The 12,375-nt window shown below is 42.2% G+C and overlaps 3 protein-coding genes and 1 long non-coding RNA gene across 7 annotated transcripts; 2 read left to right on the top strand and 2 right to left on the bottom strand.

The window, feature by feature from the left end:
* The first annotated feature begins 84 nt into the window (after positions 1 to 84).
* LOC114787123 (phosphoinositide-3-kinase-interacting protein 1-like) lies at positions 85 to 5,256 on the top strand. 2 transcript variants are annotated; one of them, XM_028974910.1, is made up of 6 exons: positions 85 to 180; positions 867 to 3,338; positions 3,620 to 3,685; positions 3,936 to 4,100; positions 4,233 to 4,311; positions 4,765 to 5,256. In XM_028974910.1, the coding sequence occupies exons 2-6, from the start codon at positions 3,275 to 3,277 to the stop codon at positions 4,967 to 4,969; spliced, it is 579 nt and encodes a 192-aa protein (XP_028830743.1). In that variant the 5' UTR covers positions 85 to 180; positions 867 to 3,274; the 3' UTR covers positions 4,970 to 5,256. The 2 variants fall into 2 exon arrangements, 1 of the variants encoding a protein (XP_028830743.1); XR_003749302.1 differs by having other exon boundaries at positions 867 to 3,685; positions 3,890 to 4,100.
* Positions 3,840 to 6,411, bottom strand: LOC114787124 (uncharacterized). Of its 3 annotated transcripts, XR_003749305.1 has the most exons (4): positions 5,706 to 6,411; positions 4,711 to 5,131; positions 4,207 to 4,300; positions 3,840 to 4,004 (listed from the first exon to the last, which is right to left on the bottom strand). It is a non-coding gene; the product is annotated as an uncharacterized LOC114787124 (long non-coding RNA). The 3 variants fall into 3 exon arrangements; XR_003749303.1 differs by having other exon boundaries at positions 3,840 to 4,300; XR_003749304.1 differs by lacking the exon at positions 4,207 to 4,300.
* Positions 6,046 to 7,420, top strand: LOC114787122 (uncharacterized). The gene is made up of 2 exons (XM_028974909.1): positions 6,046 to 6,420; positions 6,651 to 7,420. The coding sequence occupies exons 1-2, from the start codon at positions 6,279 to 6,281 to the stop codon at positions 7,301 to 7,303; spliced, it is 795 nt and encodes a 264-aa protein (XP_028830742.1). The 5' UTR covers positions 6,046 to 6,278; the 3' UTR covers positions 7,304 to 7,420.
* A 307-nt stretch (positions 7,421 to 7,727) lies between these two features.
* On the bottom strand, positions 7,728 to 10,823 carry rnf185 (ring finger protein 185). Its single transcript, XM_028973892.1, has 7 exons — positions 10,691 to 10,823; positions 10,034 to 10,248; positions 9,898 to 9,916; positions 9,703 to 9,815; positions 9,501 to 9,555; positions 8,882 to 8,999; positions 7,728 to 8,261 (listed from the first exon to the last, which is right to left on the bottom strand). The coding sequence occupies exons 2-7, from the start codon at positions 10,201 to 10,203 to the stop codon at positions 8,164 to 8,166; spliced, it is 573 nt and encodes a 190-aa protein (XP_028829725.1). The 5' UTR covers positions 10,204 to 10,248; positions 10,691 to 10,823; the 3' UTR covers positions 7,728 to 8,163.
* Between the last annotated feature and the right edge of the window lie 1,552 nt (positions 10,824 to 12,375).

Here is a 12,375-nt window from a genome sequence, read left to right as displayed (position 1 = left end):
TACATGTAACACTACGGTAAAGAACCAGCGTATGCGACATTTTACGTCATTTTACGTCAGGTGGCTCTCATTTTACGTCAGGTGGCTATCAATAACAACCGTTTTTCTGTAGGAGAAGTCTGCGTTTCTGGAAAGGAAGGCAGAAGGCACCATTACACAACTCGAAATCAAGAAATAAAAGTACATTTTACAGCATTTCACTGTATTATCCATAACTCACCTTTTAAAGAAACGGGATGGTATTCATGTTGCACAATATTAATGCATTTTCGTTTTATGCTTAATGCCTCATTATATATGCAACATGTTTATATTAGTACACTTCAAAGCTGTCTACGAACACTTCATTTTAGACTTTAATAGTGACAAGAAACATATACCAAACAATTAAACAGCAGAACATAACAGAAAATGTATTCACATAAAGAAATAAGCTTTCAGTTTCTGAAAAAAAGAGCATCCACATATCCTGTTCAAATTCTCCATGTCCAGATACTTTATTCACTTTGGTGAACAGATTTCCAGTGTTTGGGATCTTGAAGACCAAATGTAATCCTCCTTTGCCGTCTCCATTTTGCTCTTCGGTTCTTAAACCATACCTGAATAAAGAGAAAGACAAAGCAGTTTTGTCGTATTAAGGAAAAATTATATTTTTGTGACTGTAAAAAAGGCCCATGTAAGATATATCCAGCATATTGTATAATTCAATATTTTCTTTAACATTTTCTATACTATTTCTATTTCAACTTTGTATTATAATAATAAAACCGTATTTGTGGTATAGTTTGTCATGTGAAGAATGACACGGGCAATCTGTCATTTTCTACAAAGCAAAAAAGTATCACCTCTACCCTCTCCTCTCGCAGGTGTGTACGCTGTGCCAGCTGTTCGCGTGTGTTGATGTCTGGATACTGGTTCTGCAGAAACAGCTCCTCAAGGGCATCAAGCTGCTCCTCTGTGAAAATGGTGCGGTGGCGCCGGACGCGCCTCTGAATCTGGCCGAGCTGCTCCTGCCCTGGACCTGGACCGTCACCCGTCGACTGTGCACCAGCATACAGCTGCTTGGCCCACGAAAACTGGCATGCTGCAATGGAGGCTACATAAGGTCATGCGCCATGTGATTCTATATTGCACACATTCCTTCGCATGACCATACTTTTTCAGTTACAGTGCAGGCCCAACTAAATAGAAGCTAATATAGATAAGACATTGATGAAAAAACGTAAAAAGGCTGTAAAGGAGGTTAAGGTGGTATTTGAGATATAAGTCTGTTGCTTACGTGCGGCTGGGATGTAGTCCGTGTGCAGCATCTCTCCACACTGAGAGCAGTAGCAGTAGCAGGCGCAGGTGGGCTGCAGAGACTCGGTTTTGCCGCTTGCATGGTTCGCTCCGTCTGCTTTGGATTCCTCCAGCCGTGGAGCGCTGGAGGCCCCGGTCTTGTCGCCGCTCTCAGGGCCTCGGCTCAAAATGCTCTCAATGGTAAATGTCAGCTTCCTCCTGTCTGTGTGCACAGCCTCATCCATGTTTGGTCCCGGTGTCATACAGATTTTTATGGTCCTGGTGGCTGTCAAGCTTTTAGGTTCCTTCCTTCTCCGCTTCCTGCCCGTTCTGTGTTAAACCCACTGCTTTTTCTCACTCCATTTTAAAAAGGACAAATCGTAATCCCCGTATACTTTACAACAGAGAAATATAAAGTGGTGGAAGCTAAAATCCGGGCTAATCTGGCCAGTTTGTGAAGGTGTTAGTGTGAATGAGCGATTCGACTAATCTTACCTTTCCCAAAAAAGAAATCAGATTTCACTGTATTAAATTAGGGGAATAGAGCCGCTGAAATCCTTATTGTTGTGGTTTTAGAAAAAGGGATAGATTGCCTGGTATTAGATTAGGCCTGGATTTGGAGATGGTTTTGAGGTACAGGTCCTTAGGGTTAGGATAAGGCTTTTGTATGTCTATTCGCCAGCTGTGGTATGATCATAGACTGGAACCCCCCACTCACACACACACACACACACACACACACACACACTCATACTAAACATCACAGCTGCACAGCATTGGTTTCTAGATGTGCATGTCTATATAACTCAATTTTCTCTTATTTTCTGTATTATAATACTGGGGAAATGCTTTATATATTCTAGGGCATTTCAGATCATTTTAAATATGTTTATTTGTTCTGTTACATTTTTGTTTTGTCCATACATTTATTCCATATTTATTCATCAAAGCAAATGTGTTCATGCTATATATATGACATATATTATTCATTATCCTCCAACAGTGAATTAAGAGACAGAATATCCCATTAGGCTGGGACGACCACTAAAATGCTGCGATAATGAAAACCTATAATCTGTTATTATCATAAGTTATTAAGGTATACATCACTGTGGTATAGCTGCTGTGACACAACCCTCCTGCGCAAACCATGAGCACGCCTTATCTCCAGAATGCAGTCACTCAGTGCCAGTCCTCAGACCCCTGCACACCACCCAGGCAAAGCTATTAGGTCTACGTGTTGTATATTTCCTGACAAATCCCCTGATTTCATATGAGGGATTGTGCTCGCTTCCGTCCAGGAATTAATGGATTTTCAAAATCTGTCTTAATCCTCACAGATAAGGAGTCTAAAAACAGATAACAATAAACACCACCTCATCCTTTTCACCCAGTTTAATGGCCGAAAGATTGCTGAAGCATAGTTTTAGGGCAGGTGAGATAGCTATCGCAGTTCTTTGTGATTTTTCAATGGGAATCCTTATCATGTTCACAAGGCTAGAGTGGCATTAAATTCATTACAGGGACTTAGTATTATCATCTTAGTGTATGCCTGGGTAAAGCAGGGCCATTTGAGACATAGAGTTATGTTTTTTTTCTCTCAATGCATTAATGTTCACTCAAAACTGTTAGAAAAGGTATTAACACATAATGAATATTCATTAACTGGTTCATGAATTCATGATTAAACATAAATGCTTATTAAAGAAAAGACAGCGTAAGACATAAATTAAACACTACTGTGACAGGGAAGCAATTAAGGTTAAAATGCATTATGTTTGTAGTGTCATGTCATTCTGGTTAAGAATGCTGTGAAATAGAAAAGAAATATAAAAAATAAATAAATAAGCCAACAAAAATATATAAATAAATAGGACCTTGAGCCCATGCGGGACAATATTCTCCAGTTACTGCTTACCACAGGCACTGCAGACTGAGCACAGAGGAGCGCTCTCACCATGTTACATTTCCTTTTTATAAGCGACTCATTACTGTCATGATCTTCCATGAACCCTTTTTCCTGCTTATCACATTCTTGGTCAGCTTCTGGTCTTTCTCCGGTAAGACATTTCTCACTGTAATACTTTGCTGAAGAAACATGGTATTGTCATTTATTTATTGGTAAGTTGTGATCACTTCATCTGCATGGTCTCTGGTTGATCTGCATTTACTTATTTTCATAAGAAGTCAGCCTACTTGCATGTATTTAAAAATGAAGAGCAATTTAATTAAATGCCAGAAGCAACATCACTAAAATAAATTCTTTTGGACTGGATCGGTATTTGTTTCATCTGATATCAGAATAATTTTGTTGACTTTTTTTTCCCTCACATTTTTTAAGTTGGGGAGAAATGGCAAAATTCAACCATAGCCTACAATGTGTCAGAATACCATAAAGACCCTTTGGGTACGTATGATGCATTTAGTGATTTTAGTGTTTTTTTTCTTCACTGTCTTTGCCACATCTAAGAGTGCAATTTAATGGACTCATAAATAAACATTAATTCAGCTGCTTGTCCAGGCAATGGATAATATTCATAGAATCAATACAGTAAACATTGCAGATCTGAAATTTTTTATTATTATATTTCCTCATCTTTCTGCTCCATAGTTACATAGAAACTGTCACTGAGCGTCAGGTGCACATTCTTCCCCAGTGGCAGGGACGGAGCTCTTCCCATCACTTTCTTCTGGTGATGGCCGAACAGAGCAGATGGACGCCCCTCCTGCGCAGAAAGAGAGCACTGCAGTGAAACCCGAACTAGACATCAGATGGGGAGGCGGCACAGGGCCTCGAGGGGAAAGAAACCTTGGCCTTCTGGGTAAATTTGAGAACTGGGCTGATTTTATTTTTGTTGTTTTATACTGTTTGATCCTTATTTCAATGTACATTATATTTTAGAAATATCTCATGCAACTCATATTTACTTGAAAAATAAATATTTCATGTCCAGGACATGTTCTTGGGCTTGTCTTGATGATCACCATCATTCTGCTTGGATCAGGAATATCTCTGGGCTACCTATATCACAAGTAAGTAGAATTGAAGGAAAGACTTGAGATAACACAGCCATTGTTCAGTATAATGGTTGAGTCTACATACTGCTTTTATTTCTGGTAAAAAAAGATTTTTATTCGGATGGAATGATGGTTTATTTATAGAACAACACACTGCTTTTTCTGAAATGTATTTCAAGAAACATACCTCAAACAAATGTAACTATGGTTTTCAGCATCTTATTGTCTGTAGATGCACATTATTTAGCCTTAAGAAAGATCAGGTGTGTGTTTAGCGCACTGACATATATTACCTGTTCTCACTACAAAATGGCCCTACTGGGGACAATAATGTTGAAGAAACCAGCACATTGCTTGTTTCTCTAAAAATCAGAGGGTGTGCCAAAAATGCAGCCAGTAGTTTGTTATATTTACCATTAATTTGCTGAACTCTTTCAGTTACTCAGCTACTTCACTGTTTTCCTGCAGGGGCTGCAAACTGAAGCTGCAGCGAGAACGAAGGGCATACGAGCAAGAGATGCACATCATCAACCTCCCACTCTCTGCATTCTCCAATCCGGTTTATGAGGCAGAAGACGAAAGCTGTACTGCAATCAGCATTGAGGAGACTCTCTTGGACATGAACAGAACAGACAGCGGCATGGGAGACGATGAAGAGACAATGGATAAGTAGTATTAATGCTTCTTCCCTGGGACTGGACATGGCGGCCACTTCCTCCTGGATATAAAGTGGGTTGGAGTTGACAATGGCTTTGTGAAATATGGAGTCACTGAAGCATTTCTATGTCTGTCTTCTCTTCCATAGAGGCACCAAAATGGGTGGATGACACATGAGCTGTGGAATAACAATGAATGAACAATGTTGCAAACATGTACAATTCAAAGTACAATACATGCAGGATCAGGGATGAAATGTATGTCACCATAGGTGATACATTCATTAAAAAAAATCACAAAATATATTGAAATGCTCTGGTGTTTGCTTTGTAAAACTGTATTTCAGTGGTTTGGTCTTATGTACATGTTACTTAAATATTGCACAGTAATGGTGGTCATATGTAGTGAATAGCAGATATTGGACAACGAGAATAATAATATTGCACAGTATACAGCGAATGTGCAGTGTTTTTAGAATGGAAGGAATTCATAGTGTGTTAGTCTATGAAGTCAGTTTATATGAGCGTTCAGAATGGCTTTTGGAGAACTAAAACTATACTTGATTCTGTTTGTCTTGCCCCTCATCTTACACGTTATCATGCACCTGTAGCCCAATCCTGAGGGCAACACGTCAAACAAATGGCACAGGCGAGAGCAGTTTTAGACAGATTTTACACAGAAGTGTCTAGGTTGAGGCCCAGAAGAATCTACAGCATAGTAACCCATAACCACAGAGGGAGGAACTGCCCTACCTGCCAGTGATGTAGCCGGTCAGAATGCTTTTCTGCTTTTGTAGCGGTCTGTGAGGATTTTGAGGGAAGACTGACGTTCAGTGTGAATACATATAGCAATACAAGAGAATACCAGAAAATATTATTTGGATTTAATATTGTATTTTAATACTCTAACATTCTAAATATCATTCTAAATATATTTCTACTGTAAAACTGTCGGATGAAATAAGACTGTAAACCTAACTTCGCAGCCGATGTTGTTTGTTGTTGCGTTTGCAGGACACGCAGATGACGTCGTGCGTAAAACACGTCCAGACTCGCGTCCATGTGTCGAGTTCCGCGCACTGCGCATGCGTGCACAAAGCGCCTCGTTTCTTTTAAACGCTTCCGCGACGACCACTTCAAACTGTGCGGCTGATCCAGTTCACTCCGACGTCGACGCTGCGCAACGCTGCGCCAATAAAAGTCCTCAAGAAGCGTGTTTTGGGGCGGAGTGCGGCATGTCGCGCGTCCCCGCGTCGCGTTTGGCGCTAAAACGTATCTGACGCGGCAGCACCGCAGCCGGTCGGCCGACCCGGGGCTCCCTGGAGGATGTTTAAGGCGCTGCTGGAAGGCTTGATCGGCACCGTACGCAACTACCCGGAGCTGTACGACGTGACGCTGCCGGTGTACCGCGACCGCGACAAGAGAGCGGACGCCTGGGAACGGGTCGGCGCGGAGATCGGACGCTCGGGTCAGTTTCCTGACGAGTTTTGCTGTGAACTGTCGCGTTCACTGAAACGTTGCACGAAAAACAGACAGAAGCTTATTCATTATTATAACAGATTAGACAAGAAGTCCCGGCTTGTGTAAGTAGTAAATATCATTTTAAAAAGTGGTAGATTGGGCTACTAGACCTAAGGAAAAGTATGCTCATCATGCCACCCGTTCAGGTTTAACCACACCTATGAATTTTTCATGTAGCAGATGAATGTAAAACCAAATGGAAGAGCATCAGGGACCGGTATGCACGGGACAGACGCCTGGAGAGGACTAAAAAGAAGAAGGCGGGTTTCTGGGACCTGCGGGACTCCCTGTCGTTCCTGGACCCGTACATCAAAGAAAGGCAGGGCTCGCAACTGGACGAATGGGAGACCGCAGAAGACCTGTCTAATCGGGACGACTGCGGGTCTGATGAGGGGATCAAGGAGCCCATCAACACGAACGTCAAGGCCTCTCCGTCCTCGACGGGTGCAGGCCCGCTGCTCAGCTCAGCACCTCCGCTGGCCCCAGTGCAGCAGGTGCCCCCAATGCCCCAGTTTGCCACAGAGAGAAAGATGCCCTTGGGCTTAAAGGTCATCCAGGTGTCTCCTGCACCCTCCCTGGTACAAATCCACGCAGAGCAGAGCCGCATTCCTTGCGCCACCTGTCCAGATGTCCCGCGAAAGCTGAAGCGGGAGGCCAGGGAAATGGAGCAGACAGTGGAGCAACAGGACGTCCGTGACAGGCCTCAGGATGAGGACGAGCTGTTTCTCCTCAGCTTTGTCCCCGCCCTGAAAAGACTGCCGCCTCAAAAAAGGGGCGCCACCAAAATCAAAATCCAGCAGATCCTTTATGACGCAGAATTTAGTGACTAAAAAATAAGTTCGCCTTTGTGAACGTTTTCGTTTTTGCCTTAAGCTGGCCAGGATTCATTTTTGATTTGGTCCCCTTTTCTTCTTTCTTATAACAGGAAATAAATATTTTACAGAATACATGGCTCCTTTGTAAGGGTTTTATGTTTCAGCCGGGCACTGAGAAAGTAGAAATTTATATACTTTTAAGTAATTTCTTTAAATGTTTGGACAGTTCTTGCAAGCCATGTCACATTGTGAGGCGATGTTGTCTGAGAAATGAATGTTAATGTCTTCTCGCAAACATTCTAATATACATTACCCATAATCCTTTTAAGTACAATAGAACTTACTTCTCAATAGTAACACTGTATGAAAATGTTATAGGCCAATCAGGTTCAAAACAAGAAAAAGAATCACTTCTTAACACTAAACATGAACATTGGGATTGTGATTTTAGTAATGTTTTAATGTTGCACAAGGATGAGTCAACATTACAACTCAAAGTACAGACAAAAAGAAAATCCCCCATTCGCATTTAATAACCAAATGCAAAATCAGGCAGTAAAAGGGTTGAACGAAGCAATTTAAAAACAAAGTCGCTCTCGATGTGACCATAGCTACATCACAGATAAAATTAAAATAATTACAACTGAACACAGCATCGGTACATACAATAATTACAGGCTCGTCAAACCATGGTTAATCATGGAATATATCCTGCGATAGAGAAATCAGACAAGCCAGGAAAGGTGGAAAAGTTGCCAATAAAGTGACCGGCGTTCAATAACAGGAAAGGAACGTCCACGGTGGAACTTTATCCTGACACCATGGTGCCCAGACAAGGCGGCGGCTCTGAACGCAGGGATGCGACGGTGCAGCATCTAAGCGATAAGCAGCCAAAACATGATGACCAGCGCTGCGAACAGGAAGAGGCGAGACAGGAACTGTTCATCCATGTGCTGGGGTGTTCCTGGTGGAGCTGAAAATAATTGGGAATAAAATAAAAATCTATTAATAGATTCATGTTACCTGCAGTGATAAATCTAATTTGAATTTGGAATAGTCACATACACAGTCATACACGGTATGATATGCAGTGAAATGCTTTAGCGACTGTACAGACCACACTATTGCAAATATACAATGAACCAATATGCAAATATTGCAAACATAAAGACAAAAAAAAAAAAAAAAAAAAAAAAGTGTAATATTTGGCTAACATAAAACATAAAATATGTGTAACCGGTAGGGTGAAGGTGTGCAAATCAAATAAATTTGAAAAAGTGTGCGAGGATTCTGTGATTCTATTCCACATACATTTAAATAATATATCTTAACTTTCAAAAAAATTGTACTTAAATGACCCTCAACACCGCATCCTCTAGCTCCTTACAAACATCTAAACTCCAGTAGAATTTAAATACGAAAAAGTGAAGTGATTGAATCCATGACAGGCGCCCGGGGAGCAGTGTGTCGGGACGGTGCTCAGTGGCACCTTGGCGAGATGGGATTTGAACCCGCAACTTTCTGATTATGAGTCTGTTTCCCCAATACAACGGGCTTCAGAATGAAGATGCAGCTAAATGTGCAAAATAATACCTGGAGGAGGCCGCCCATCATTTATGTTAAATGCTGTGGCAAATATTCCAAAAGGAAAGGCTCCTATTCCAAAGGACATTTGGAAGCCTCCATCACCAAACCCAAAGCCTTGAAAGCCCTGAAAAAACAAGACAACAGATCATGAAACTTGTTAAAGGTCAATGACTGCCTCATCTTAAAACAAGAAAAACTGGTTAAAGAAAAAAAAAAAAAAAAAAAACACATTTGAAATTAAATACACTTCCATATTAACATTTGAGAGTTTTAGTTGGAAACTACAGATAAAAAAATTACTTAAAAAAAGTTAAATTCAATATATTTAAGATCTAAAAAGATAACATGATGCAATTGCTAAAGCAAAGTGTAGTTATTCCCTTTGGGCCATACAGAGCCTGTTCCTGTTTGCCCTTCAGAGGGCACTTAATAAGTCTCAATGGGAGAAGTACTTTGGTTAATGGATTACGAGGTCGGTTTGCACTACAGCAACGGCGTCGAGCGGTGTAATAGTTTCATCACATAATGTAAAATTGCATGTGCCTCATGCAATATGACCGCCAGCGTTGCGCTGTCATTCGCCATTGATTGCGTGCAATTACTCCAAATTAACGGCCCTACTTACCCCCCGGTTTTCAGGTTCAGGCCGCTGTCCTTGTGGTCGGGGAGGAGTTCTTTCTCTTAATTAAATAATGGAATGACTTAATATTAGGAATGCAATGCACCAGTATAACAATGACATTTTATTGTGACACTCGAATGCTCAGGGGCATTTGATAAAAATAAAATTTATGAAATCACTGTGAGATATAGAACATATAGCAAACCTTGGGTCCTGCTGGCCTGTGCTGCCTCTTCCATATAAAGGGATGACTTTGTCTCGGCTAATTCCCGCCTTGCACACTGGACACACCTGTCTGTTTGGCCTGGTTTCCAGCCACTACAAATGCAAAACAAAAAAGATGGGTAAAGAACACAGCATAAACATAATCTGAATAAATAGCAGTAAAAAGCGGTTTTACCTGATGCAAGCACGGCCAGCTGGACCATCGAAAGTAGTCGTATTTGGTCACATAAACAGAATATAAGAATATAATAAAATCAGTAAACTTGAGGTATGCCACTAACCAAAAAGGAGAGATCTGGTGATCTTCCTACCAAAAGAGGTGGCCGCAGAGGCTGATCACGGCATCTTTTGACGTGTCCAGGCAAATGTTGCACTCGAAAGTGCTGTCTTGGCTGCTGCTTTCACCAGCTGTCTGGCTGCTGGAGGCCGAGCTGGAGTCTGAGGGAGAGGAGCCGGATGCTTGAGGAGCAGCACTGGCCATCCTTACAGGTGCGGGGCTTCGGCTTCAAGAATTGCCACAGAAAACCTAATGGGTGGAGTAAATCAAACTTTTTATCATATTTCAAACTAGCGGCCCAGCTCGTTTACACAGCACTACTCGCGGTTGAATCCGGATTAGCACGGTCCAGCACACTTTCAATACCCACAAAAAATAAAGAGCTTTTAGGTAGCAGCTGAGACTTACAACATCGCATTATATAACGACGACCAAGCTGCTGGTTTATAAGATAACATACTTGGGCCCGAAAGTAGCCTCATGTTTCAGCCGTTAACCAGTGGTCGGAGGTAGCTGCTTTTCCGAGGCTCTCGACTAGTTTGCGAGCTAGTTAGCAGACAGGCTAACTTCAGATCATGTTACAGGGGCGTGCGCTAAAATTCCGGCTGCCCGATCGATTATTAACAATTGGCCTTCGTCCAAAACCCCGGAACCGAATTGTTGACGCCAGCTGGCGCCGGGAGAAGCTCACCGTTGTCGTTTCATGGAGAAGTCGCCGTCCCCGGGACTCCAGCTCGAGTTCACGGCAGCGCGTCGTCCTTCTCCATTTCCAGCTGATGCGACAACGCGTCACAGATGACCCGGATGGCGGCGCGGTGCGGGCAGCGCTCTGATTGGCTGGTGGTGCGGGCAGCGCTCTGATTGGCTGGCCGCGCCGCCGCCCGTTCGAGACCGCTGCGCGTCCTCGGATCGAGATGACAACATGAACAAAAAGATGCAAACGCACTCGGCAAGCGAAGTCACAGGTTCGAAGCCCACTTTACCATTGTGTCCCTGAGCAAGACACCCTGAGTGTCTCCAGGGGGACTGTCCCTGTCCCTACTGATTGGATAAGGGCGTCTGAAAAAAAATGCTGTAAATGTAAATCGTGCAGAATACGATGCAGTCCAGATTCATACCGGAATTTCATTACATGGAGTCTGTAGTCTAGGCAGTGGCTTTACCGAATCCTAACTTCACGATAATATAAAGACAGCCATACTTTACTTTACTTTATTTTACTTTATTTTGCAGACGCCTTTATCCAAAGCGACTTACGAGAGGAAGACACCAGCAATGGTTTGATTTCTATAGAATTTTGAGTTTACAAAACTAAGAGCCCTGATAAGGCCTAACTTGTCAGAAAAAAGCATGCTCGGAGATTGTTAAGTGCTAGATGAAGAAAATGTTTTTATATATATATATTTTTTGTATTGTTTTGTGCAGTGTGTGTGCATGTGCGTGTGTAAGTGTTAGATTTGTCTGTAATATTTTTTGAATAAGAGGGTTTTCACCTGCTTCTTAATAGTGGTGATAGTCTCGGCTATTCGAATGGAGGAGGGCAGGTTGTTCCACCAGCCAGGGACAACAGCGGAGAACAAAGTTGATTGGAATCGGGGACCCTGTGAAGAAGGATTTTTCAGTCTCATTTCATTTGCCGATCTGAGAGAGCGTGCAGGAGTGTAGCTAGGTAGTATTGTATTGATATAGGAGGGTGCAGTTCCATTTACAGCCCTGTAAAACTGAGGAGAATGGTAATAAACTCTCTCTCTACACACAAAAGCACTGTAATCAAACCATTTCAACCTGATGTTACCTGGCAGAAAGAGGCGTGGCACAATAGAGGTTAAAAGGATGAACAGTTTCTAATTTATTAACACCAGTAGATTACTATTGCATTTACATGTAAATATTGTATGTAAGAAAGGTACCAATGTTACAGAGAAGACCAAAATGAAAGACAGGAGGAAAAGATAGAAAAAGACAGAACAGCCTGAACCAAGCTTCAGAGACATCACCTGATCCAGGAGAAAAATGGGTAGAGAGAAAAGACTTGAGAACTGGAAGGACCAGTTCCGATGGAAGAGAAGCTGAGAAAAAAGCCCCCCGCTACCACACGTGAACATCCATTATACATTTGACCCACAGGAAGTTGTCACAGACCAATCAGAATTTGTTGTTTCTGTCGTCACAGCCTCAGAGTCTCCCGTCTGGGGCAGACAAAGAGAGCAGGCGATCTAAAAAAACATGGCTGGCACTTCACACCTATTATTTACCAAATGGTCACAAGTACAAACAACAGGAGACCGACCCCCACGGACCATCACCCTCAACTTGGCCCATCTTACAAGCTCACAATTAAAAGCAGTCCTGTTCTATCCTGTTTCACTCCTATGA

The sequence above is a fragment of the Denticeps clupeoides genome, chromosome 3 (assembly GCF_900700375.1).
Source record: "Denticeps clupeoides chromosome 3, fDenClu1.1, whole genome shotgun sequence".
Classification (NCBI taxonomy): Eukaryota; Metazoa; Chordata; class Actinopteri; order Clupeiformes; family Denticipitidae; genus Denticeps; species Denticeps clupeoides.
This window is presented reverse-complemented; position numbering and strand designations above follow the sequence as displayed.